Raw genomic sequence first — 11,776 nt, 5'->3', positions numbered from 1 at the left:
TGGGATTTGAGGGGTGTAGAGGGTGACGGGGCTCACGAGAAAGACTATGAATCAAGTCCAAGAATCTTTATTTCATGAACAAAACTACTTGTGTGAAGAGAGACGAGGCTGAACGGGCCCCTTTCTAAGTGGCCACGATCCAAGGCTGGTGAGAGAGGGCAGGGTTGGGCCGGGGACAAGAGTGCATCACAGGGAGAGGGGACCCCAGGTCCAGCCAGAGGAAGGAGGGGAAATGTTGCTGGGGATCGGAGTGGGCCCCAGAACCCCCTGCCCCAAACCGTGCCAGCCCATCACGACCCCCCACCGGGTGGGGGCTGGGGCAGGGAGGGGCTGGGCCCCAGTAGTGTGCATCTGAAGCGGCCAGTGTGTGCAAATCAGCAAGGAGGAGGGGTGCGGAGCCGCTGCCCCCACCTCACCGCCCCCCCTCCCAAACAGGCAGCAGAAGCAGGGGTGGGGGCAGCGGCAGTATTGCTTTACCCATCATGCATGGCGTGGGTAGGCAATGGAGCAGGAGGAAGTAGGCTGGATTGGGGGTGTGAGCCAAGCCCCCTGCCCCCTCCCACCCTGGCGGCTCCGTTGGCAGGACTCTGAGGCTCGTGGAGGCCCGGGAATGGCCAACCCCCACTGGGGGCAGGCTGTGCCCAGATGTTCCCCATTTAGGGCTGGCTCTTCCTTGAGGTGGAGCCCAGAGCCTAAAGGTGAGGGAGAGACAGGTATCAGGGACCTAGTGGGCGACACCCTCCCGGGCGCTGCGGTCCCTGCCCACCCACCTACCTTACCAGGGCTATTCGGCCACCTGGACGCCCGTACAGTTCTCTTTGCTTTCTGAGGTGATGGCCAGGTATTCCGAGCTGTGGGGGCAAAGGCCAGATGTACAGCGACCCCCATCATCAGTCTGGTCCACCCCCAGGAAACTGAGGTGGGTTGGGGTCTCCGCCCCAAGTGTACAGGGTTCTGGAGCTAGAGAGAGGAGGAGACTGCAGGCTGGGCTCCAGGATCCACAAGAAGTCCAGGCTGGGGCCCGGAGTCCTGAGTCTGAGGGAGGAGGAGTCTGGGGGTCCAGACTCCTGGGTCCTGGGAGGGGAAGGGGCTGGGACCTGACCTTATCCATCTCTGACAACAAACATCCCTCTCGGGGAAGCCCTGGTCTGGGTCGCCTGACCCCCCTCCCTACCGACCCCACTCACGCATTCTCTTGTGCAGCAGCCTCCGTGGCCGCGGCGATCTTCTTGTAGCAATAAACCATCTCTGCCACGAGCCATATGGTCAACACCACGATGAGCACATACATCATGATCTCCGACACGATGGATGCCATGTCTCTGTTGGCTGCAAGTGCCAGGCAGGGTTAGGTGGCAGTCAAGGCTAGGCTCAGGAGGCATGACAGCCTGAGGCGCCCCAAGCCTGCTGTGTGAGCCTGAGCAAGTGGCTTGGCCTCTCTGGGCCTGGTCTGCAAATAGGACCATGCAGCTTCCCTAGAGTCATCATCGTCACCATGATTCTTAATAACCAGCCTCAGGTGGGCCTTGAGGTCCCCCTCACCCTGCCTCCCTGTGTGGCTTGAGGGGGCACCTGTGTCATTCAGGTGACCGTAGGTGCCCAAGAGCCGTGGCTTTGCAACCAGAAGGCTCGGGTTCAAGTCCCGGCTCTGCCACTTGCCAGCTGTGTAACCTTGGGCAAGTGACTCATCCTCTCTGGGTGTGAGTTTCTCCATCTGTGAGAAGCTGATAATGACAATAGCTCCTTCTTGGGAGTGCTGTAAAAATAAGTCCGCTTCAAAAATCCTTAGAACAGTGCTTAACCTATAGATAGCATTCAATAAATGCTTACTATTATTAATACTATTATTACTGTTAAGAGTGGGGGCTCTGGGGGCAGACTGCCAGGGTTCAGATCCTGCCTCTGCCTCTTATTAGCTGTGTGACCTTAGGTAAATGACTCTGCCTCTCTGGGCCTCAATTCCCCCTCTGTGAAACGGAGATGATGAGACTCATGCCTTCTCTCAGGGTGGCTGGGAAGAGAAAACAAGTTACTATCTGTATTAAGCACACGCTTAAAATCCAAGTACACGCTTGGATGTGCTCCCAGTCAGCACTGCCTAAATGTTGGCTATTCACTGACATTTTCCGGAAACCTTCTATCCTTTCCTCAGCACTGCCTCTTGCCACTGCCAGCTTCCTTTCATTGAGCCTAAATTTAAACTATGAGGGGGATGCGTTCAGCCAGGGAACTAGAGGTGGAGGCCACCGTGGCGTCATCGGCCGGATTTCACGGGTGTCCAGTCCGTATCCCCGGGCCTTTCCTTCCTGATGGCCGGGACCTCATTTCCCCCCTGTCCTCACATGGTCTTTCCTCCCCTGTCCGTGGGCACTTTCTGCTGCTCCAACCGGTGCAGATGGCACCGATGCTTTCTGGGCCAGAGTGAGGGAGGGTGCGGGCCGGATGCTTCTCCCCTGCCTCTCTGCCGGAAGGAGCTGGGGAAAGGGTTCCACACATCATTCATTCGTTGGTCCTTTCGTTCATTCATTCATTCATTCAAAAGATACAAGTGTATCTCATATGGTGAATGCACACTTTCAGCCAGGCTCTGTGCTAAGTTCCTTATCTGGGCATCTCTCTGAGTCTTTGAAACACCCTAAGGATAGAGAGAGTTCTGGCTTCCCATGTCAGCGGACCTCAGGAAGCACACTGAGTTGGATATATGTTGGATAAAGCTTACACCATCGGGTTCTCATCCCTGCTCCTGGAACTCAGTGCCCAAAGGGATTTAGGTAATCTGGTGTCTCCTGCCCTCCCAATCAGATTAGGACAGTGACAGGCACGGCTCTTTAACCCATTTTCCAGACAAGGACACTGAGGCTCAGAAAGTGGACGGTGCTAGGCAAGGAGGCACAGCCAGGATTGGACTCGGAGCCAGGATTCAACCCCAAGCGTTAGCAGCTGCAGGGTCTGGGCTCTTATCTGCCCTGGGAACTACTACAGCCGAAGAAAGACTTGGTAAAGGCTGCTGTATATCAAGTGAAATTCCCATCAAGCCGTATAGACATCCCAGGAGGTAGGACTGTGGTTCCCCCACTTCACAGATGAGGAACTGGGGCAGAGGGTAATAGGCACCTTGCCTGGGGAGAACTCTGATTTCTTCAAAACCCCCCAAGTCTTCTAAAAGCTTCACCTGCCTGCCCCCAGTAGAAGCCCCCAGATCTGAGGCCCCCGCCCGCATCTGTGCATGCCGGGTTTCTCCGTCGCCTCAGACGCTGCTCTACCTCAAGACATTCTCCACCCGTGCTGGGTATATCCAAAATAGAATCAGCCCTCTGGTCCCTGTTTGCTGGCTCCACTCCTGGTGGGGGACTCCCGGGTGCTTCTCTGGTCTCCTGCAGCTCTGCCAGCTTGGCAAAGGTCCCACCACCAGCACCCACGGGCCCTCCTTTGGAAATGACTCCTTGGAAAACCCGCCTTGGGGTTATTACCAGGAGGCAGTATTGGCTGATGGGTCATGTTGAGAATGCAGTACGATTGTGGATTATAACAAAAAAAGAATATGGTAGGTGCCTGGGTGGCCCAGTCGGTTGAGCCTCCGACTCCTGATTTTAGCTCAGGTTATGATCTCGAGGTTTGTGAGTTCGAGCCCTGCATTGGGCTCTGCACTGATGGTGTGGAGCCTGCTTGGGATTCTCTCTCTCCCTCTCTCTTTGCCTCTCCCTTACGTGCTCGCTCTCTCTCTCAATAAATAAACTTTAAAAATTTTTTAAAAATTAAAAAAGAAAAAAAGAAAAAATATGGTATGGCCAGCAATACTAACAATGCAATATAATGGGTAATGAAAGACATACTGTGGTGGGATGAGTAATGTTAAAAATACTACAGTATGCTGGGTAATGCTGACTATATTATAGCATAACGAGTAAAATTTTAAAATACTACAATATGATTAATTTAAAGTACTACAGCATGGTGAGTAATGTTAAAAATACTCTTGTATGATGGATTATGACGAAAACATTGTTGTATGTTTGGTAATGTTAAAGAGTATAGTATATAGTAATACAAAATGCTTTAATACGGTGGATAAAAAACACTAGAGCATGTTGGATAATGAAGAAACCACAGACTCTGGGAAAACAACATAGCTCTGCCTATGGTAATTGTTAAGAACACCGGCTCTGGTGGGGAGGAGAATATGGTAGATAAAGTTTAAAAGAGGCTCTGCTGGGACGTGGGCGCACCTGACCCCCGCCTCCCCCTCACAGGTGAGGACAGCATCCCGAGCAAGGGCCAAGCCACAGGATGGAAGAAACCCGGCTGCCTGAACGGTATCATGGAGCCTCCCTGCCCTCCTGACCCCTGGCCTCGGCGCCGATTCAGGAGACAAGACTGACACAGATTTTGTTCAGCTACAGTGTTTGGGGGCGTTCTTGCTACAGCCACTCCCTCGGGCGGGGCTCCATCTTCTACATCCGTGGGTGGCCACCCACCCAGCATCGTGACCTACACCAGCGAGTAGCTCCGACACGTCTCCTGTGTTGAATCCTGCGGGATCACTTTGATAACAAGCGTAAAAATGCTAATTATCAAAAGAAACCCCCAGGCTCTGGCTGACAGCAGAGTATAGTGAATCATGCCAAGAACAGAAACGGCAGTCACACACGCTTAGTTGGGTTCAAATCCGGGTCCCAGCTCTGTGATCTCGGCCACATAGTCTTACCTCCCTGAGCCCGGGGTTTCCCATCTGTAAAGTGGGGGGTAGTAAGAGCCCCTAGCCAGGAGGGTGGGTGGGAGGGTTCAATGAGGGACTGCACGTAGGCTCTGAGGCTGGCACCCCCCTGGGGGAAAAGAAAGGACGATGCACAGTCCCCGTGACAATGCGCATGCGCCGTGGGCCCCACAGGGCGTACTTGCCATGGCTCTCGGGTGGCTCAAGTTCTGGGATATCTTCCTGACTCTAAGCCAATGGGCCACTGTGCCCTGGAAAATTCCAGTTTGCACCCATCAGAAGGTGGTTCAGAGAAGGGATCCAAGGCAGCTGGAGCCAAAATGATGAAATGTTCAAAAACACCTTGCATCCTTGCTGTTCAGTGTGGCCCCAGACCTGCAGCGTCGGCTTTGCTGAGAGCTTGTTAGACATGTGGCCTGAGCCCCCGCCCCAGGCCTGCTGGGTCGGAGTCTGCACATTAGCAAGACTCCCAGCAGGTCCACGCACACAGCAGAATTTAAGGAGCTCTGCTCCAAGGGACACACTCTTATCTCTTCCCTCACAGTCACAAAGGGAGGAGGGGCTGAGGCTCTCCGACAGTCAGAACCTCCACCGTCATCCCCACTGCTGAGGCCCCGCTGCGGGCCAGGCACAGGGGCAGCTGACACCCAGCACACCTCCCCATAGAACAGTTCAGACAATGCCCTGGGAGGTGGATACCATTATCGACCTGCATCCTACAGGACAACCCTCCCTCAGAGAGGGGAAGGCACCTGCCGGAGGCCCCACAGCACAGGTGGCAGAGTTTGGCACCCAGAACGTCCAGAGGAGAGGCCTGCTGTGGCCCTTGCCTGGGGTTGAAAGGAAATGGAAGCCAGAGCTGGGGCTGGGGAAGGAGGTGCGGCTACCCCCACCGCCGTGGGCGTTTGCCTGGCCCAGGCGTGGAGCCAGCCTGTCCCCTACCTGCCATCTGTCCCGCCATCTGGCTGCCAGTGGGCAACAGGGGTGAGGGGGGGAGGCAGGGTCTGACTCACCTTTGTCCACCACCTCAAGGTGGATCTTTTTGACGACGCTGGTGTTGTGCTCGTAGTTCTCAAAGAAGAGCAGCCGGTAGACATGGCACTCGTAGTCGCCCGAGTGGTTGTAGGTGACGTTGGTGATGAAGATGGACAGGTCCTGCAGGTCCTTGGTGCCCCGGCTGCCGTTCCACACCACGCGGCCCTCGAAACGCTCGTCCTCCTCCAGCTGCAGCACCTCGTTCTCATAGCGCAGGATCTGGGGGCGGCAGGGCCGGTCACTGCCTGCGCCCGGCCCCCTACCCAGACTATTCTGTCCCTTGCCCTGACACTCAGACAGTCAGTGGACACACACACGGGCACCGTGACCTCAGGCAGGGAGGGCGCAGGGGAGGCTAGGATCAGGCCCCGGCCCACCCCCAACGCCGAGTGTGTCCCTGGAGCTGACATGCACACACACGCACACTCACACACATATTCCTCAGGCATCCTCCGGAGTACCCCCCACCCCCCCTTCCGCCTTCCTGGCTTTCATTCTCTAAAGTTCTTCCCGGCCACCAGGCACACTCCTCAGGCAGGGACAGAGGGGTCCCATCTCAGCTGCTGCAGACCCCAGCTCTCCAGCAGGCGCCCCCTCGTTTGTAATGCAAAATACGTGTAACACAAAGGAGGCCAAAAAAGTTCTGCTTTTCTTCCATAATGACTGCCTGAGACATTCTTGCTGGCACTAAATAGTTCCAACGACACTCACTCTGTGCCACCCGTGTCCCAGGAGCAACAGCCACGTGGACCCTCACACACACCTCGGAGCTAGAGACCATCACCCCGCCCCCCATCTTTCCAGAAGAGGGAACTGAGGCTCGGAGAAGCTCAGCGCCTTGCCCAAGGTCACCAGCTGGTCACTGGGGGAGCCGGAGTTCGAACCCAGGCCACCGATAGTGGCACCTTACTGAAAACAGACAAGCCACCCCCTCCTGGCCCCTGGCCCCTGCCCGCCACCAACCCCCACACAAATGCCCACCCTCCCGCAGCCGTGCGCCCGCACACCTTGACAAACTCCTCCGTGCCCTTCTGGCGGAAGGTCCACTCGGTGAAGGTCTCGGCGGTGGTCTCGCTGCGGCGCTTGCAGGAGATGCACAGGATTTTGAAGGTCATCCCGTACACGGCCTCCGTCTCCGAGTCCACCTCCACACAGCCCCCCCAGGCTGAGGACACTGCAGGGACAGCAGGCTCAGGTCGCGCAGGGCCACCCATCGCCCTAGGCAGTGCCAGGCTCACTGGTTGTTGGCTCTCGGAGACCATCTGTTTCCCCTCAATAACATTATGAATGGACAGACCCAGACACTAAGCCTGGCCCTGCCACTTGCCGTGTCCCCTTGGCGAGTCTCTCAGAATCTGTGGCCTCAGTTTCCCTCTGTGAGGGGAGGGAAACCATCGTCTCTGCTTCTGGGCGTTGCTGGGCAGATTCGGTGAGTTAGGTAAGGCCCCAGCAGGGGGCCTGCCACACAGGAAGCTCCCCCCCCCCCCCCCCCCGACCCCTTAGCAAAATAGGGCTGTCACTATGGTCAGGAACTTTGAGTCTTTGCTCTCTACCCAAGTAGCCACCCAAGTAGCCCTTCTTAAGAAATCCACTTGCCCAGGGTGCTGCAGCATTTAGGTAGTGGGACTAGAATTCCAGATGGGTTAGAAGTTCAAGGTGGCAGAGTCTTTTCTACCATTACTGCTCTGAAAAACCAGTCAGCCCCAGACAGTGGACCAGGAGAAGGCAAGGCCTCGGGGGGCTAGGTGGGCACTGGAAGCAGGGCCGACCTGCGCTCCAGCCCTGTTCCCCAGGTCCCCAAGTTCTGGTGTCATCCACTCCCTACCCAACTTCGGCCTCTGGCCCCTCTGCCCCCAAGGCTCCTCACCTCCCGACTCCTGTCCCACCTCCTGTCAGCTTCTCAAAACTCACTGAGCTCTTTGCATCCTCAGGGACTTTGCGTCCGCACTGGATTCCAGTCCCTTTGGGTGCCTCCTCCACATTCTTACCTGCCACCCCCTTCCCAAGGCCCAACACTCGTCAGAGAATGCTATGCCTCTCCAGCTCCAGCTCTGGGTGTTCTGTTGTTTGTTCGTTTGTTTTCCCCCTGAGTGTCTTCGTCTAGGAATCCTGGGAACTTCTTGTCCTCCTTCTCTTCGGTCTCTCTCCAACTCCTTACGCACCTCTGTGTCTGTCTCCCCTACTTTATATCTCTTAGGGAGTCTCTCTGGAGGGCCCACCGCTTTGTGTCCTCTTTCCAGACTCAGACAGCCTCTTCCGGTCGGTCTCTCCACCCTTCCCTGCCTCTTTTACACCCCGTCTCTTCCTGTGTCTACCTGTGTCTCCGCCTGGCCCTGCCTCTCTCAAGTTTCTCTCTCTAGCGCTCCGATTTCTAACTCGCTTCTCGGCCTCTCTCTGGCACCCTCTACATCCCTCTCAGTCTCCGTCTCCCCCCTTACTCCCGATCCCCAGTCTCCGCGGAGCAAGCCCGAGTACTCCGAGTGGCTGTGTCTCTCGCGCCTTTCCTTCCGTCCCCATCTCTCCCTGTGTCTCGGTCTCCCCCGTCCCAGTCTCCGGGCGCCGCCTTCCCCCACCCCCTCCCGCGGCTGTGGGTGTCACATTGCAGCCTGCGGGGCTCCGAGAGCAGCTGACTCCGCGTTTCCTCGCCCCCGGCTGGGCGCCCGCAGCCGCCGAGCTCTGCCAGCCCGGCCCCCGCCCTCTATCGCCCACCCGCACCTCCACCGCCCTCCCCCGCCCCGCGCCCGGCGCTCCGCGCTCACAACTTCGGAAGCGGACTTAGCCGCGCCGGGGAATGGGCCGGGGGCGGCCCTCGCCCCGCTGTCCCGGGTCCCGCGCGCGAACACCGCCGCCGGGCCGCTGCCCGGGCTGTGCCCTCCGCCGCCCCCCCCCCCCCCGAGCCACCGCGCACTCACCCAGCGCCGCGCCGACCACCAAGGCCAGCAGTGTCCCCATGGCTGCGCTGCGCGCGCTGCACCCCCCTCCCGGGCCGCCGGTATTAATAGCGGGGCAAGAGGCAGCGGGCCCGGGCGGCGGTTAGAATGTCCCCGGGAGCGCGCGGGCGCAGCAGCTGCGGCTCTGGGACCGGCAAGTGGGGGGGGGGGGGGGGCGGGGGGGGGGCGCGGCCCCCCCGCTCCGGTTACCGCCGGGGGCCCAGCCCCGGGGCCCGGCGTCCGGGCATCCCCGCCGCGCCGGCGGCGGCCGCTCCTCGGGCTCCTGCGCTGGCGCGCGCGGCCGGGCGCATTCGCCAGGTGCACCGACCCCGGCCCGGCTCCGGCTCGGGCGCGCTGAGGCGCGGGCCGCGGTCTCCTGCGCACTGCAGCGGCGGCGGCGGCGGCGGCGGCGGCGGCGGCCTGGGGAGGGAGGAGGGAGCGGGAGGGGGCGGGATGAATCACCGCGGGGGGAGGGCGCGGCCGCCCAGCCTTTGCCGCAGCGGCCCGGGAGGCGCCCGCCGCACCGGCCTCTCCCGGTGGCGCAGGGACCGCGGCTTCTGGGCATGGGCGGATGGCCTGGGTGTCCCCTACCCTTCCCGACGCTGGGGACCCCCAGCTTCGGAGTCTGGAAAAGGTCACCCACAGAGTCCCAGGAGGGCTTAGAGGGCGTTTGAGGGGCAAGGCTTCCGACTTCAATTTATGGAGGTCATCCTCCTGGGATGGAGGGGGACTTGGCTGGGACCTCCAAGTGACCTCCCTCTCAGATCCCTGGCATCTGGACCTGAGGGGTCACTGTGCAGGAACCCAAGTGGGCGTGAGGTGGGGGGGTGTCATGCTAGGGCCACGAAAATACTTCAGACTCCACCCAAGCAGGAGGGAGGGAGGGAGGGCCATGCCGGATCTACACCACAGAGGCTTCTCTGGGGGTTTGGGGGTACCTGTTTCAGGGGGTAACTTGGTCTCTGATGTCATTCACCCACCTGCGCCTCCCGCGGCTCAGTCCCCCCAGCCCCACCCCACCCCAGGCCCCTGCTGCTGTTCCCAACACAGCAAACTTATTCCTGCCTCAGGGCCTTTGCCCTCTTTGCTCTTCCCTCTCTGCCTGCTCTGCCTCTGCTCTTCCCCCCTGGTAACCATAAGGCTCACTCCCTCTTCTCCAGCAGCTCCTGGCTCCAATGTCACCTTCCTCAGGTCTTCTGTCCATTCCCAGGAAACTGCCTCCCCTGTCCCTTACTTGACCGCAGTTGTCACTACATTTTTGTCTTCCTTTATTTAGATCTTCCTTTCACCCCGTTCCTTCAACCCTGGGATACAAGATCCCCCCAGGTGAGGACACTGTCCTGGGCACCACTGTATTTCCAGCACCAGAACTGTGCCTGGCACATTATAGGTGCTCCATAAATATTCATCAAATGAATAAATACATGCCAAAGCTCTAGCCCTTCGCGTATGCTGGATCCATTTCTACCTCCCCAACATTGGCAGTAAGTTCTACTATTATCCCCATTTTACAGAAGAAAGGGAGGCTGAGAGTGGCTCACACCCTTGCCTAGGGTCATGTAGCTAGCCTCAAGTGGAAGGATCTGGAATCCTGCCCCAGCAATAGTGGGTGGCTTGTCCTTTTAGTAGGTTCTGCCAAATGGAGAGGTTGGGGGTGGGAGCTCTGGGCTGTCAGGACCAGGGTGGGAGTGAGACTTTTAGCTGGCTGCTCAGGTCCCGACCTCTGGTTTTGGGTGGGGTGAAGTTCCAGAATCCCCCTGACCCAGTCCTGCAGAGGAAGAGGAACAAGGATGTGGGGCAGGCTCAGGGCAGAGGAACAGGAAGCCAGGGACACTGGACACCTTTGTGGTCTGGGCCTCTGTGCCAACACCTCCTGGGCTGTGAGATTCCTCTGCAGAAAATAACTCTCTTGCCGTTCCGAGCCCTCCCTCTGGCAGCCCGTGACAGGCAGAGAGGCAGTGAGGACAGGCCTTAGGCACTGGGCAGGGGCATCTACTCACAGCCCTATAAGCCGGTGTTCACTGAGCACCTACTATGGGCTTGGTGCTATTCTAAGCACTTTACTAATAGGAACTGAAATTCTCCCCACATGATGGGTATTACCATTATTCCTAATTAACAGGTATGGTAAACTGAGGCCCACAGTGGGTGGGTAACCTGCCACGATCACATAGTTAGAGGAGAGCCTGGCTCTGCCCTTTGCCACTTATGGCCCCTCCTGCCTCCATCCAACCCTTCCTCCAGTCCTCTCCCTCAAGCGCTTAATCAAGAACTTTCTTACAGGCTGTGTGTGACATGTCAAAGGTCTCTCCTTACCCCTCACTATGGAACCAGAATAGGGCTGTGTGAGACGGACCTGGGTTCTACCTGGACCAGAGACTTTGCCTCTAAGCCCATTTCTTCATTGGTAGGTTAGAGGTCCGGATGGCCTCAACCTGGACAGGCTGTTGTGGGGTCCCGCAGGGGTAGGACCTTGCATCTAAATGTGCAGACACCATGGACTGGGCCTGCAGCCCTAGTCTTCTGCAGAGTGGCCTCAGTCATGTAACTATCCATCTGTGTCTCATATGGAGTCGCCGGGAGACTTAAAGGAACACCAGACCCTGGCATGGAGCCTGGTGCACACTTGGTGCTTCCTATAGGACTTACTTTTTTCTCCCCCCAATTCTTCCACGATGAGTAACATTATTGGAAACTTCCTGAGCCAGGCCCTGTTGTAAGCGGCCACGTTTATGAACTCCTCAACTGTTGTAGTAGTCGTGGCTTGCAAAGCAAGGTCCCTGAACAAGCACCATCAGCATCCCTGGGAACTCGCTGGTGGTGCAGACCCTCAGCTCACCCCAGATCTGCGGGCTCAGAAACTCTGCGCATCGGCTCTGGCACTCTTTCAATAAGCCTCCAGGAGATTCTGGTGCAGCTCAAGTTGGAGAACTAGTCACTTCCAAGAACGCTGGGAGACAGGTGCCACTCTTATGCCCATTGTACAAAAGGGGAGACCAAAGCTCAGAGGGCTTGACCCCGCTCCATGTTATATGACTGCTAAAAATCAGGGGTAGAACTTGAACTCGGGCCTCCAGGCACCTGACTCTGTCCTCAC

The 11,776-nt window shown here is 57.9% G+C and overlaps 1 protein-coding gene across 2 annotated transcripts; it reads right to left on the bottom strand.

The window, feature by feature from the left end:
- Positions 1-51: 51 nt before the first annotated feature.
- SCN1B (sodium voltage-gated channel beta subunit 1) lies at positions 52-9,028 on the bottom strand. 2 transcript variants are annotated; one of them, XM_027044845.2, is made up of 6 exons: positions 8,662-9,028; positions 6,757-6,923; positions 5,728-5,968; positions 1,188-1,329; positions 775-851; positions 52-692 (listed from the first exon to the last, which is right to left on the bottom strand). In XM_027044845.2, the coding sequence occupies exons 1-5, from the start codon at positions 8,699-8,701 to the stop codon at positions 785-787; spliced, it is 657 nt and encodes a 218-aa protein (XP_026900646.1). In that variant the 5' UTR covers positions 8,702-9,028; the 3' UTR covers positions 52-692; positions 775-784. The 2 variants fall into 2 exon arrangements, with proteins under 2 accessions (XP_026900646.1, XP_026900645.1); XM_027044844.2 differs by having other exon boundaries at positions 780-851; positions 8,662-9,024.
- Between the last annotated feature and the right edge of the window lie 2,748 nt (positions 9,029-11,776).

Source organism: Acinonyx jubatus, chromosome E2, assembly GCF_027475565.1.
Source record: "Acinonyx jubatus isolate Ajub_Pintada_27869175 chromosome E2, VMU_Ajub_asm_v1.0, whole genome shotgun sequence".
NCBI lineage: Eukaryota > Metazoa > Chordata > Mammalia > Carnivora > Felidae > Acinonyx > Acinonyx jubatus.
Note: the sequence above shows the minus strand (reverse complement) of the source record. Positions and strands in the feature narration are given on the sequence as shown.

Coding starts and splice junctions, on each gene's coding strand:
- SCN1B (XM_027044845.2), bottom strand. CDS start 8,701: ATGGGGACACTGCTGGCCTTGGTGGTCGGCGCGGCGCTGG. Junction 5,969..6,756: donor GCACGGAGGAGTTTGTCAAG/GTGTGCGGGCGC, acceptor TGCCGCCCCCAG/ATCCTGCGCTATGAGAACGA. Junction 1,330..5,727: donor CCTTGAGGTGGTGGACAAAG/GTGAGTCAGACC, acceptor TGGCACTTGCAG/CCAACAGAGACATGGCATCC.